At 48.9% G+C, this 14,716-nt stretch overlaps 1 protein-coding gene across 3 annotated transcripts; it reads left to right on the top strand.

Annotated features, from left to right (window-relative positions):
- Positions 1-69: 69 nt before the first annotated feature.
- FASTKD3 (FAST kinase domains 3) lies at positions 70-8,734 on the top strand. 3 transcript variants are annotated; one of them, XM_047768393.1, is made up of 7 exons: positions 70-166; positions 1,051-2,515; positions 3,182-3,267; positions 5,488-5,662; positions 6,769-6,838; positions 7,159-7,273; positions 8,409-8,734. In XM_047768393.1, the coding sequence occupies exons 2-7, from the start codon at positions 1,078-1,080 to the stop codon at positions 8,514-8,516; spliced, it is 1,992 nt and encodes a 663-aa protein (XP_047624349.1). In that variant the 5' UTR covers positions 70-166; positions 1,051-1,077; the 3' UTR covers positions 8,517-8,734. The 3 variants fall into 3 exon arrangements, with proteins under 3 accessions (XP_047624349.1, XP_047624444.1, XP_047624537.1); XM_047768488.1 differs by lacking the exons at positions 7,159-7,273; positions 8,409-8,734 and adding an exon at positions 6,490-6,588 and having other exon boundaries at positions 6,769-6,832; XM_047768581.1 differs by lacking the exons at positions 7,159-7,273; positions 8,409-8,734 and having other exon boundaries at positions 6,655-6,832.
- The last annotated feature ends 5,982 nt before the right edge of the window (positions 8,735-14,716 follow it).

Genomic DNA, 14,716 nt, shown 5'->3' with positions numbered 1-14,716 from the left:
CTCGCGAGAGGAGCTGGGCCAATCACGGCGCGCCGGACGTGGGGCGGCCTCCGGAACTTGCGCATGCGCCCGGCTGCTGGGAGCCCCCGCCGCGGTGCGCGCGTACGGAGGCCCACGAGGTTCTGGCGCCTCCAGGGCTGCTAGGACCCCCGGCGCGCTGAGTCCGGTAGGTGCCCATCCCGGCTTTGGGCTCTGATGGCCGCGCCGGGCGTGCGTAGTCCGCGGCTCCGCCCAGCCGCGCACGCCGCCCTTGTTCGCCCAGCTCCGCGGACGCCGTAGCCGCCCTCCCGGTGCTTGAGCGCAGGTTTCCTGGAGCACCAGGTTCAGGGACGCCCGGCCCATCGCGTCCTTTCACTCCGAAGTGGACGCCAGCCCCCGGGCGCCCGGTCCCCCCTTGTCCCGCACGCCTGTGGTCCCAGCTCGCAGCGCGGGGCGTTCAGGTGCTCACGGGCGAACCACCTTCCCCCTTTATTGATTAACTTTTTGCTTTTCAAATTCTTTCTTTGCCCCCATTTGCCAAGTTAGAACTTCTTGTTTCTCAGTCCCAGCCAAATCCTGACGGCTGAAGGGAAACCAACACCTCGGGGCCCTTTAAGCGCGTTTTTCACCTTTGCTTTGACCGATCCGAATTAATGGTCCTTTTTTGAGGGAGTTGAACCAGGCGCCAGTCCTCCCATCAGCCGACACTTCAGAGGCGCGCTTAGCATCCAGACTGCCTGAGTTTGAAGCCTGGCTCTGCCACTTACTAGCAGTTTCAGTTTAACGACATGACATCTTTGTGCTTCAGCGGGCTCATTTCTAAAATGACATAAAACGACTTAATCGGCTGTGTTGTTGGGAGACTTCAGCATAGCACTGCCTGGCAAATGATAGCGATTTTTGTAACTAGATCCAGGCGCCTGCTCTTCTGGTACTTAATGTTGGAGAGGGAAATGTTTAGGGGGAATCACTCCTATGGGGTTCTCATCCTTAATTTCATAAACACCGATGCTGAGTGAACTGTGTTCTCGTATATTTGACCATGTTTTTTGTTCTTTAACATGGTTACAGATCGAGAGGTGTTGAGGATCTAATGGCATGGCCTTAATTACCTTGCGGAGAAACCTTTGTCATTTGTCTGATTTTCGAATACATGGAGCTCTGGCTGCTCTGAAAAATCCACGTGTAAATCACGTTCACAAGATAGTCCAGGAGCATCTGTGTCTGTGGTTCTGTTCGCTGCAGCCCGGGCCCGCCAGGGTCAGGTTCCATCATGCCCACTGTAAAAAGTTCCATTCAGAAAGTGGAAATGACCTTCATCCCGTTGGCGAGCCAGTATTCTCTCAAGTACACGATTGGGACAGGTTCGAACAAACCGTGAAAAATGTGGACGAACAGATGTGTTGCAGGAGACTAAACAACCTTGGTTCATCAGGAGAAGTCTTGCGTTTTATAAGCACACTGCCGGCTTTACCTGAGACTGTGGCAGCAGGAGCCTTACACCGGATTTGTGAAGTGGAAAAGAAAGACGGTGCTCATCGGCTGCCCAAGGAAATCCTGGAGAATAGTGTCTTTCAAGGTTTGTGTGATCAGGTTGGACGGGACCCCTCAAATCTGTCAAACGCGGGTTTGGTGACTGCCTTGCAAGCCCTGACTCCATTGCAGGCGGATCCTCAAAGTAGTTTGTTGCTGAACCTGCTGGCAGAGTGCCAGCACCGTCTGGAAGGGGGCCGTCTGGACATTCACAGTCTTTGTATTCTCGGGGAGAGTGTGATTAAACTGCAAGGTCCAGGCTGTTCAACACTAGAACTGATTCTTTGTCAACTGCAGGGAGAAAATGTGGAAAAATTTCCCCCCGAGGATATCCTGGCCCTTTACAGGATACTGCAGGCGTGTCCCGAAAAAGTGGACCAACACCAGACGTTTTTAAATAAGATAAATAACTTTTCTCTGTCATTAGTTCCCAAGCTGAATCCTAAATCGATGAGCCAAATGCTCACCGCCCTGGTGGTTCTGGATCAAACTCAGGCACTGCCTCTGGTTATAAAATTGGGTAAATATGCTGTGAGGCACATCCCGCATTTCACCAATGAAGAGCTTGGCAGAGTCTTAGGCGCGTTCATCCACTTTGGGCACAATGACAGGTTTTTTATCGAAGCCCTGGAGCAACATGTCACCTCACTCCGTCTCACTTTGGATCCCGAGGTTGTCAGCAAAGTCATGGAGTACTGCAGCAGAAAGCTGATTCTTTCCAAACCCATCCTCAATGCCGTGGCAGAAATGTTCGTGTGCCAATCAGAAAAATTCTCACCTCGCCAGATTTCTGAGTTACTTGAGCCATTTGGAAAACTCAATTATTTGCCACCAAACGCCTCTGCTTTATTTAGGAAGCTCGAAAACATACTGTTCACTCGTTTCAATTTTTTTCCACCCAAAGCACTATTGAAACTTCTCCATTCCTGTTCGCTTATTGAATGCCACCCCGTCAACTTTATGGCCAAACTCTTCAGCCCGTATTTTCTTCAGCAGCTGCAAGGTGAGTTGGTTCTAACTTCTGAGAAAAGAAAACGTAACATCTGAACTTTTGTGATGTTTTCAAGTCACCTCTGTGCCTTTTTTATCGAGCAATTATGCTTTGCCTTTATTCTTTTATCCCGTAACTGATCTAAAGAAATCTGAAGTTGCAGATGCTGATATAAACACAGTTATAAAGAATGCTAGGTCGTTGCATGAAGAGAGAAAACAGTTTTGGGTGAACAGACTCTGCTGCCCTGAGAAACTATGGCTTCCTGTGGCATCTGGCCAGGTCTCGGTAACATGTTGGGATCTTTGATGACAGAGCACCTGCCTCGATCCTCTTTGCTCAGGAGATGATAACGTTCATCTTGATTCAAGGCCACCCGAACATGTCAAAATCTCGAACTCCATAGGCAGCGGAGACCCACTAACGCTACTAACATATGCTTGTCACTTTCAATTAAATTCTCTAGTTCGGAGCTTGCGTTCCTAGAAGCCAAAATAAGATTTCATTGAGATGGCAAGCGAGAAGCATAATTCATTCTCACAAGTTCTTTCCCTGGTGTCATTTGAAAGTACCTCACTGGAGTGAATGAATTAGTGTCGTACCCTGCTGATATGTCTTTCTCTCATTGCACCTGCCCACATTCAAACATAGCCGTGACTGGGGTGCTTTTTATTTCAGGTGAAGAGTCCTCTTTGGACAGACTGAGCCTAGCACAGCTGACCCAACTTTTCTTAACCGCAGTCCTAGAATGCCCTTTCTATAAGGTAAAGGCACGAGTGCGCGTTGCTTTCTTTCCCTACAAGGACAGTTCTCCGCCCCACCAATCCTTTAAGATCCTTCTCTTTTGCGCTGTCTCGGGAACCTTACTAGGACGCAGAATTGTCATTCCCTTGGAGTTAGTTGCCCCCAGAGAGCCTTTTTGCCAGTAAATTGACTCCATCCCTGTGTTCTTGTCATCGAAAGAGCCCTTTCCTGCTGCGCGATTCTCAGAAGGTTCCGAAGTGCTGCAGGCCATGAGTCACAGCACTCCTGGACTCGCTCTCAGGGCTGTAAAGGGCCGTAGCAACCCCGGTGCAGGTGGATATAAAATTGGGAATCTCCGCCCTGATCGGATCCTGAACCGTCCCTGAGTATGTTTTTAAACCAAGCCAGCAGTCTCCCTCTTACAAGATAGAATTCAGGGTAGGCGGCGTTTGTGTTTTGCGGAGAGGGCTCTAAGGATCCACTCTCATGTAACTATCAGGTGTGTCGTTCAGGACCCAAAACGGCCCCTCCAGACTTGCTCATCCCTGCTGGGCCCTTGGTACTGGACTGAGCCACTTTACGAGCAGCTCATGAACGCTATCTAGTGTCTCTCTTTTCTTGGAATGGGACTATTCCAACTACAGTTTGCTTTTATGCCCCATGGATCATGGGCATTCCTCAGGGGTAATACGGAATGATCAGCTGCCTTCTTTTTAAGAATGGCCTGATATTTCGTGGCGTCTATTCTGCTGGCCCACCACTGGTGGACTTTCAGGCTTGTTCCAGCATTTGTCTTGCTCAGCCGTGTTGTCATAATTAAACGTGCTAACGTACCTTTTGTACTGCAGCCTTTTCGATCTTTTACTCTAAAGACTAGATTCCAGAATGTGGGATTACTAGATTAATGTTCAGTAGATCCTGACAGGTTTTTGTTTTTTTTTTCTTAATATTTGTAGATGTCACATTTCACCAGCAGTGAATGAACATGGCCATGTCTCCCCACTTCTGTTTCGGTTTTTGGTCCTTTGAACTTTTGTCATTACACTCAGTGAGATGTCATGTCACAGGCTTACGTTGCATCATAATGAGCAGTAGTGAACTTGAGCCCATTTTCAAATGTTTATTGTTCGTTTACATTTGCTGCGAATTGCCCTGTTATACCTTAACTCCTATTTCTACTGGGTTGTTTGTCTTGCATTTTGGGTTTTGTCCTTTTGTTTTTTGTCTTAGAACACATTGTAAAACATATCCATTAACTGTTACGAATGTTGCATGTATTTTCCTCCTGGTTTGTGGTTTTAAGTTTCTTTAGTTTTAATATTATTTATGATGCCTTTTTTTGCCATATAGAAATGTTTAAGTTTCCTGTAGTCAAATCTATCCATCTTTGATGGCTGCTATCTTGTTTAAGGATATTTTACAACTCCTAAGGGAATGTAAATATTTTGCTAAATTTTAAAAATATCGGGAATTCCCTTCCCGGCTCAGAGGTTAACAATCCTGACTAGGATCCATGAGGATCCGGGTTCAACTCCTGGCCTCACTCAGTGGGTTAAAGATCTGGTGTTGCTGTGAGCTGTGGTGTAGGTCGCAGATGCGATTCGGATCCTGGGTTGCTGTGGCTGTGGCGCAGGTTGGCCGCTGTAGCTCCGATTCGACCCCACCCCTGGGAACTCCCATATGCCATGGGTGTGGCCCTAAAAAGAAAAAAAATATACGTGTATTCTTTTCCTTACTGTATTTAGATCTTTAAATCTATCTGGAATTGCTTAGTCTGTCCAGTGGAGCCGGACTTTAACTCGGTTCTTTTCCAGATGAATAGCCAGTTACCAGCACCATTTATTAAATGGTTGGCCTTTTCCTACTGTGTCAGTGTCAGCCTTATCACATTGCCCACTGCTAAAAACTGGTTGAGTGTCCTCACAGCTCTTAAAGCAATTCTAAGAGTTCCAAAGGTGACTGGTGGTCTGTGATAGGACTGTTTTTTCCTCCTCCCTCCCTCCCTCCCTCCCTTCCCCCCTTCTTCCTTAACCACTGACTACGGTCAAAACAAATCGAAAAGATATTCTGGACCCTGGAGGTATAGCAAGACTATGTGGCACTGTCACTTTGGGAAGATATTTCTCCTTCCGTAGCTCTAAAGTCATCTCGGAGCAGACTTTGCCACGCAGGCCACCTTCATTTTATTCTCTGATTTTGTGTCTTGTTTTTCTTTCTCATGGTCGCATGTACATGTTTAGGGTCCCAAACTTCTCCCGAAATACCAAGTGAAGTCATTTCTTACTCCGTGCTCGTCCCTGGAGACCCCCACGGACTTTCAGCTTTATAGATCTGTCATGCTTGGACTGATTGACCTTTTAGGAGCCAGACTGTATTTTGCTTCGAAAGTGTTGACACCCTACTGTTACACCATAGGTGAGTAGTGGGGCGTTTGGCGGCTGGGACCTAAGCCTCAGCGTGCTGTCCTCGGTGGGAAAATGAGGGGCTAAAGCCACCAAAGCTCCGGAATCACACAGGAGGGTCGACCCCTTCTCGAAGGCAGATGGGATTGGGGGTGGCCGCGGGGCGAAGAGACACCACGCTGGGGGTTTCAGTCCCACCTGTTCGCTACGAGGAACAGAACGCCTGGGGGCCTCCTTTGGGGGCCTTCACTTGCTCGTTCTTATCTGCAAGACAGGAGTCAGAGGAACAGTGGCCTCCAAGACTTGCCTGAGGTGTAAATGACCCAGAACGATACCAGGGGTGCAGTAGGTGTCCAGAAACCAAGCGCCACGCTTGGTCCCCGGCTCCCGGCAGGGCTGTCCAGGATGGCGGGCACCATCCCGGGAGCTGTTGAGATCTCAGCTGCTCACAGTTCTGAACAGCACAGTTCGGGTCCCCGGTCGCACTGGCCATGCCTGAGATGCTTCGTAGCCTCGGGTGGCCTGGGGCTGCCGAGGTGGACAGCACAGGTGTAAGATTTCCGCTGTCACCTCAGCATCAGGGTCCTGCCTTTCACCTCGCCGAGTCAAAGGCACATAGCCCAGAGGGGACAGTGTTTATAGGCGCCCGGGGGTCAGTCTCAGGCCCCGCCTTTGTGGGCTCCTTTTACAGGGAAGAAGGGTGTGCCTGCCACGCTCAGGGCCGGCGAGTTGGGGTGCAGACTGCTTCACCTCCCGGGGCCCTGGCGCTGCTCCAGGGGGCAAGGGCGCCAGCGCAGGCGTCTTCCTTGGCTTCTTCACCCTTCCCGGCTGTTGTTACAGGAGGGTGGCCGTGCGCGTGGGTCCCGTCGTGCCCCCGACACCTCGAGCAGTCCTCCTTGTCTTGGTGCCCTGGAGCCGGCGCAGTTTAAGGCTGACTGGGTAGGTTGCAGCTCTGCTCACACTGAAATTCTCACCGCGATGTCTGGTGTGGCCATTACTTTGCAGCCTTCCGCCCAGTTGCTAAATGCAGCGTGGAAGACATCAAATCCACCAGGAGGAAAGGAAGAGAGTGCTTGTGAGGGTATCACACGAAGACTTTTTCCTTTCTTCTCTCACCAGATGTTGAGATTAAATTAGATGAAGACGGATTTGTGTTACCGTTTACAGCCGATGAAGACGTGCATAGAAGGTAATTGTGATTTTGATGTGACAGGCCTGGTCCAGCTCAAGGCACAGGGATTGTTCTCTTAAGAAAGTGAAGAAGTAGACAGGATTCTGGGAATTCTGGACTATGGCACACCCGTTCTGGAAATTTTATGGACCTCAGTGTTTAATAAAGTTGAGGGCTTTTTTTTTCAACAGATGAACGGATGACAATCACGATTCCCTTAAAAATAGTATTGGCCTGAAGGACTAGCCGAATCCCCAGTAAACTCTGGCAGCTAAAACCAGAGAAGTATGTGGGGTTGTTTTAAAAATGAAGTTTCTCTTTCCTCTTTGGCTTTTTAGGGTAGCACTGTGCATCAATGGGCCCAGAAGGTTCTGTTTGAGCAGCAAACACCTGCTGGGCAAGGAAGCCATTAAACAAAGACACCTGCACTTACTTGGCTATCAGGTTGTTCAGGTACGGTTTCGCCTATTCTTTTTTTTTTTTCCCACCAAAGCCATTTCTAGTTCAGATTTGGTTTTTTGAGGATACCAAGGGGCACGCCAGCCCAGTGGACCAAGACTCTTAGGTCTCCCTTAAACGCCGGCTTTGTTCATTAGGCTTAAGTCTCTTACTTTGTTCTGAAAGCCATAATTTTCAAACCCTTTGTTTTCCAAAAGTGAGCCAACCCTAAATTCTGGATAAGCTATGCTTCACTTTGCCTTTAGCATGACTGAGTTATTGGAATATCTATTTGGTTTTTATTTCCCTTTGATCTAGTGAATAAAAGGGGCCGGATAACCCTGTAAAACCAGGACCTTGATCAACACGGAACGTTTAAGACTGCACTTACCCCGTAGGTCACTCAGGCCTCGTGTGAGGAACCACGGTGCATGTGCCCGAGGCGTCCCCGTTTCCCAATTCCCCATGTCCCGGGCCGCCCCCCCGCTTTCCTGCCTGGTTGCTCTTTCCCACTCGGCCTGTACAGACGCAGAGTCATTTTCCGAGCACCAGTCGGACCAGCGTGCGCTCAGAAGCCTTCACTGTTTCCGTGCTGCCTCTGGGATGAAGTGGACCCCCCCCCCCCAACCCCCGCGCCCCTCAGCCTTCAGACCCTCACCCGCTGCGGTCTGCTCCGCACCTGCTCTGCAGGGTGGTCTCTCTCTGGCCCCTCCCCCACGTCCACGCCACTTCAGGTGGTCCCCCTGCTCGGAGGGTCTGAGTTCTGATCCTTCACCGACTCCCAGCTCAGGCTGACCTTCCCCCTAATCCATGCCGCCTCCCCCCTCAAGGCTGGAGCACCCATTTTCTTACACATTCTGCTTTGTGTTACCGTTTATGTTCTGGATCCGTTGTATATTTCCAGTAGCCCCAAATTTGTCAGCCCCTCGAGGACAGGGGTCATGTTTGACCTCTTTAGGCGTCCCACCTGCTGAGGGAGCTGCGGCTGCCGGCAGCACCAGGACGGGCACTCGGCTCACCCGCGGCACGAGCTGGCTGCCACCTCTGCCCTCAGCAGCTTACGTTCTGCCCTGGGGAGGGTGTGAACCAAACACCAGGTAACTTCAGATTGTGAGGGATCATGATGGATTTCATTTTCCTCTCTTTATAGATTCCCTATTACGAGATCGAGATGCTAAAATCAAGGCTTGAATTAGTGGAGTATTTACAAAGAAAACTATTTTCTCAAAACCCTGGTAGTCACTGGTATCAAGAATGAATACTGGCTTCAGATCTCAAATACTGAAAGAACGTGCAAAGGAGCCGTTTGTGTGTGGCCCGTGGCGACCACATGGAGAGAGAGGGTCTCTAGTTTGCTTCTACCTTGTGTAGATTCATCAGCGGTGCATCTGAAATGAATCGTCGTCTTTATTTAACACCTGTGCCATAGATCAACAGTTGATCCCGCGTACAATAAAGGAACGTACTAAGTCGTGTCATTGTCTTTCAGTCTTGCCTTTGTGACAGTTCAGTGCTAACGGAAAATAAACTCTGGGAGAACGTTGTTTCCTTTTCTCGCAAAGGTAAGGAAATTTTCTCTCCCGTGTGTCTCTTATATTTTGGTAGAGGAAGTAATACGTGGTCGGGAGAAGAAGCAGTGGAAGACGGGCGAGGCCTTTGGATGTAAGCATATGCAATTGTACACTTAAACACCTACCTTTTAAATTCGGAATGGGTTAAAGTTCTTTGGTCCATTGCCGATGCTTCGTTGTCCCATTATGGTCAAGGTCAAGCTTTCAGAGACAGAAAGGGTTCTGTACCCAGTTACAGGTGCACTTGGGCCTCCACACACTGGGCAGTCCTCCAGCAGCTGGGGTCCTCGGGCTGAGCTCTGCTCTCAGAGCGCCCAATGCAGAGGGCATCTGATCCGCAGGTGAGGGCCCAGTCCCCAGGACCGTCCACCACCAACTCCCGTCCAGAGAGTCCAAGTTGTCACATGACCTATGCTTCTGACCAGCCGGCTACGGATTAGAGGGTCCAGTGACACCCCCTCCGGGTTCCATAAATTTGCAAGGGTGGCTCGAAGAGAAAGACTGGTTTATCATCAAAGGATATGATGCAGGAAGAGCCAGATGAAAGTGGTGATCAGAGCAAGGTGTGGAGTTTCCATGTCCTCGCCAGGTACACCTCTCTCCCCCAAGCTCATCTGCTCACCTGCCTGAAAGCTCTGAAACTGGTCCCTTGGGGGTTTATGGAAGCTTCGTTACACAGGCTGACTGATGAAGTCATTGGCAATTGATGTGACGTCCAGATAACCAGCCCCCATCCTTAGGTGACGTGGGACATTCCAAAAGTCACCTCATTCAGAAAAGACACCCTTACCACTCTCTGCACTTAGAAATCCCAAGGTGTCAGGAGTTCCCATCGTGGCTCAGTGGTTAATGAATCCGACCAGGAACCATGAGGTTGCAGGTTCGATTACTGGCGTCATTCAGTGGGTTAAGGATCCAGCATTGCCATGGGCTGTGGTGTAGGTTGCAGACACAGCTCAGATCCTGTGTTGCTGTGGCTTTGGCGTAGGCCGGCAGCTGTAGCTCCGATTAGACTCCTAGCCTCGGAAGCTCCATGTGCCGCGGGTGCAGCCCTAGAAAAGACAAACAAAATAAAAATAAATAAATAAAAGTGAAAGATAAAGGGAAAAAATAAAGCAAAGAAAAATAGGTGAAAAAATTGTTACTTGCAAGCATAACCCTGAAGCAACAGTGATTGTCTTCAGGCCCAACACTAGGGGGCAGCAAAGGGTTAGGATATTTTGAACCTGGATGCTCCCTGGTCCAGGATCCAGGAGACCATGGTGGGGGGCGGGGTTTGTGTGTGAGTGTGTGTCTTGGGAAATACTTGTTAGATGGGAGAAAGAATAGGAAGGAGCAGAACTGAACATATTCGATAGGATTCTGGGGAGGGGGGAGTCTGCTCCCTCTAAAACAACCACTGGAAGACTGCCCACAAATTCAGGGAGGGGATCTTGGCTCCGTGGTGGTGAACTAGCCTCCAAAGGCTGAGATGTGCCCACACTGGAAATATACCAAGACCCACTTGGGGTCTAAATACATAGTGGGTTGTTACCGAACCAAACTTAGGTCCACTCCTTCGCACGCAGTAAAGCCACCCTGCTGACCCCAAGATGGGATGAAGGAAAGTGCAGCGTTTATTGCAGATGCCAAGCAAGGAGACCAGGCAGCTGGTGCTCAAAAAGCCGGAACTCCCCTAGGGGTTTCAGCAAAGCTTTTTTTTTCTTTCTTTTTGCTATTTCTTGGGCCACTCTCACGGCATATGGAGGTTCCCAGGCTAGGGGTCCAATCGGAGCTGTAGCCACCAGCCTATGCCAGAGCCACAGCAACGCGCGATCCGAACCGCGTCTGCAACCTACACCACAGCTCACGGCAACGCCGGATCGTTAACCCACTGAGCAAGGGCAGGGACCGAACCCGCAACCTCATGGTTCCTGGTCGGATTCGTTAACCACTGCGCCATGACAGGAACTCCTCTTTTCTTTTCTTTTTTGGCCGCCTCCATGGCATATGGAAGTTCCTGGGCCAGGGACTGAACCTGAGCTGGAGTTGCAACCTATGTCACAGCTGCAGCAACACCAGATCCTTAACCCACTGTGCCACAGTGGGAACTCCCAGCAAAGCATTCCCAAAGCAGTCAGTAAAGGCCAGGTGAAGGAGGAGCATCCCGGAATCTGCGATCAGCTCACACACAATCCTCTGATTGGCTGGTGGTGCAGTAACAGGGTGACTTCAGGTTTAACATTATCAATCCTTAGGCACCAGTGGATCTGGGGGCTTTGTGCTCATGATTCATCAAGTAGTTAGTTTCTTCCATTTGGGGGTGGTTTTAGCATCTAAAACAACTCAGGAAGTGTATACCAGATGTGTCACCTAGGTGCTTAGGTGAAAGCCACAGCAGAGACTATGGGGAGGGGCCTGTCCCAGGAAGGCCCCATAGGGTCCCGCTCAGTTGCAGGATCATGAAATGAGACATTCCTTGTCTGTTTCTATGGCCAGTACCCGGAAGACAGTAAATGTCAGAGAGCCACGTGGGCTCTTGCTACTGGTACAGGAATTACGCTGCCCTCAAACTTCCCTGTTACAGCGGGAGGGTGCTGGGCGGGGATGCTGCACGAGGAGGAGCACCACTGCCTCCTGGTGGACACTCCTGAGGTGGCAGCTCCTTTTGCTGATCAGCATCAAGGACATCGTGCTGAGAAATCCCCATCTATAAAATCTTTGCTGTTTGAAATTGTATCAGTAAGACTGGCATGTGCCAGGACTGCCTGTGGGATCTGAGCCTTGGGGCATCTGCAGCGGAGAAGTGGCCTCGTTGTCCAAGGTGATGCAGAGCTGCTTCCAAGAGGGTTCACGATGCAATAGCCCACATTTTCTTACCTTTGAGGATCCCAGGTCCTCTTCTCAGGCCAGACCTAAGGTTGGCCCACTTACACACAAGCCGGCTCCCTGCAAGTCTCTCCAACCCAGCTTCCTTCCGTCGCACGCCAATCCTCTACTCGCCCTGGCCACCCATCCCTCGGGGGGGCACCTCTGGTGTGCAGACTCCCTTTTCTCAGTGGTCACTAGGCCTCATCTTTTGTCAGTGTTCGTGGGCTGTTGGCGCCATCGGAAGAAGTTTTGCCTTAATATACTTAAAAGCCCATCTCAGGAAAAACCGTCTCTCTCCTCAGCTCTTCCCAAAGTTTCCAGCATGTGGTCCACAGTATTTGCGTCTTTTTTTTAATGGCCACACCCTTGGTATATGGATAGTCCCAAGCAAGAGACTGAACCTGAGCTGAAGCTGTGACCTGCGGTGGATCCTTTAAGCCACGGTGCCTGGCCATGGACGGAACCTGAGCCTCTGCAGTGACCTGAGCTACCGCAGGGGATTCCTCACCAACTGTGTCAGTGAGATCTCCTGTTTTTGTCTTGAATTGTCGTTCTGGGTTCTAAACTTTGCTTGAAAGACTGTGTCAATAATTCTAAATGTGATTCTGGAAAAACAGAACACACACAGGCAGAGAAAGAATAGTATAATGAATTCACGAGTCCCTGTATTCGGTGTGAAAATACCAAAAATTTCCAACACTGCTTTGTCTATTTATTGTCTTATTCTCCTTCCCTTCCTCCTTCTTTTTCCTTTCTTTCTCTTTTTCTTTTTTTTGCCACACTTGTATATGGAAGTTCCCGAGCCAGGGATGGAACCTAACAATGATGCAAGGGACAACACTGGCTCCTTAACCCACTGAGGCGCCAAAGCACTCTTCTCCTTTCTTTACTGGAGTGTTTCTAGAGAAATCCAAGCTACCACAGGCTTTTATCCTACTACTCCAGTATGCATCCATAACCAATGAACTTGTTTAGCGATACTGCCATTACTATAACTAATAAAACGAATCATTGTTGCTTGTGCTCGTTTAGTACCTGGTCTCTATTCTAAGTTTCCTATGCTGTCTGAAATATATTTCATAACGGTTGATTTGTTTGAATCAGGACCTGTCTTTTTGTTTGTTTTTGTTTTCTTCTAGGGCTGCATATGGAGGTTCCCAGGCTAGGGGTCTAATCGGAGCTGTAGCCACCGGCCTACGTGAGAGCCACAGCAACACGGGATCCGAGCTGCACCTGTGACCTACACCACAGCTCATGGCAACACTGGATCCTTAACCCACTGAGCAAGGCCAGGGATCGAACCCGGTACCTCATGGTTCTTAGTCGGATTCGTTAACCACTGTGCCACGATGGGAACTCCCCTGAATCAGGATCTGAACAAAGCCCACGTGTAAGTCTTAAGTCTAATGTCTGTAGCTGTCCCCTCCCCCGCTTTGTTTCCGTGTCATTAATTCTTTGGAGAAATTAGATTGGCCACCCTGTAAAATGTCCCACAGTATTGATCTGACATTTTCTAACTGGTTTCTCTACCTGCTGTATTTTCTGTTAAGTGAAAGGTTAGACACAGAGGCTTGCTTAGATTCAGAGGAATTTTTTTCAGCTTCAGAGGAAGCTTCAGAGATGGTGCTGCATATCTGCTTTGCATCACATTGTAACGTCTCATCATCCCCTCTTAGTGATAAAGAGCTTGACAGTCGGTTCCTGGATCCCCAGCCTGATCCATCCACTGGCTGGTCCCCATTCACCTCTCACCTACTGCTTTAATGTCTTTGATGACTGTTGCCTAAATTCATTACTCCAATAGGTGTTTGTTTTTAATGATTTCTTAACTATCATTCCTTCTACTTTTATTAGCTTGTATGCATCTATAAAGAAATTTCTCCTGTCACCTCTTTGTGAACTCTTAAATAAGGTTTGTACAGGAAAAAAAAAAAAAAAAAAGCAAGATAAATCTGTCTTTCCGTGCATTAAGTTTTAAAGAGCTGGTTAGCTGTTTGTTTTAGGAGATTCACGAATTCATGAAATTTTATATATGCCATGTGCTTCAATCCATTACACTAATCTTTTGGATGCTTCAATTGTCGTATTTTAGAGCAACGGGATACCCTTCAGGTTGGCCTCTTTGTCCTTTTGACCTTGACACCTTAGTTTCCGAAAAGTTCTTGGCAGAACAGGATGTACTAGGCTCACTTACCATCTCCTGCCCCAGACCTGGGGTCAGTGCCCTGTAAGGAGCCCAATGAGACCTGCTCATTGCTAGTGTCGTCAGTATCGGGGACTTTTCACTTGGGGCATCTCTAAAATCACATACATTTTTATTTCAAAATCAACGAGGCGAACAAACCAACATTGAATTGATATGAATACATCTTGATTTATAAGTTGGAAGCTTAAAGGAACCAACCAGAGCAACTCCATCAATTGAACGAGCCAGCCTACAGGAAAAGCTTAATGACAAACATACTTTGAGTCTACTTATTGGCAGCATTCATGCCTCTTCCCCAGGGAGGAAGGAGGTGTCAGATAACGGGAAGCCTTGTTAACCCCACCATGCACCACTGCCCGGGGCCAAGATCAGGTGCAGATGGTTTGGAGAACGGGCCGTGGTCCCCAGGACCATGCCGTTATAGTTAGTCACTGCTAAACAGCGCTGAGAGGGACTCTGGAAAAGGTGTAGCAGGAACACCGTTTCCTAACCTTCCAGTTCAAAATGACCTTTGAATTTCCTAGATACACAGACAGGCGTTGTCCTCCTCGCCAGTGACAGGCATGTGTGTTTATACATCCATCCCTCTTACTAGGAACCATCATAAAACCTACCAACAGCAGAGAAGCGCTCAATCCAAGTCATTTAAAGATGTTTCAAAGCCTGTGAATTAAAAGTCCAGTTATGTCCGTTGGGCCACTTAAATGACTTTACAGTGAAATCTCAAAGCCACATAATTGTGAGAGCTTTTAAACTTAAAATGGAGATAGCAGGAGTTCCCCCTGTGGCATGGTGGGTTAAGGATCTGGCATTGCTGCAGCTGTGCTGTAG

The sequence above is a fragment of the Phacochoerus africanus genome, chromosome 1, assembly GCF_016906955.1.
Source record: "Phacochoerus africanus isolate WHEZ1 chromosome 1, ROS_Pafr_v1, whole genome shotgun sequence".
NCBI classification, from domain to species: Eukaryota; Metazoa; Chordata; class Mammalia; order Artiodactyla; family Suidae; genus Phacochoerus; species Phacochoerus africanus.
This window is presented reverse-complemented; position numbering and strand designations above follow the sequence as displayed.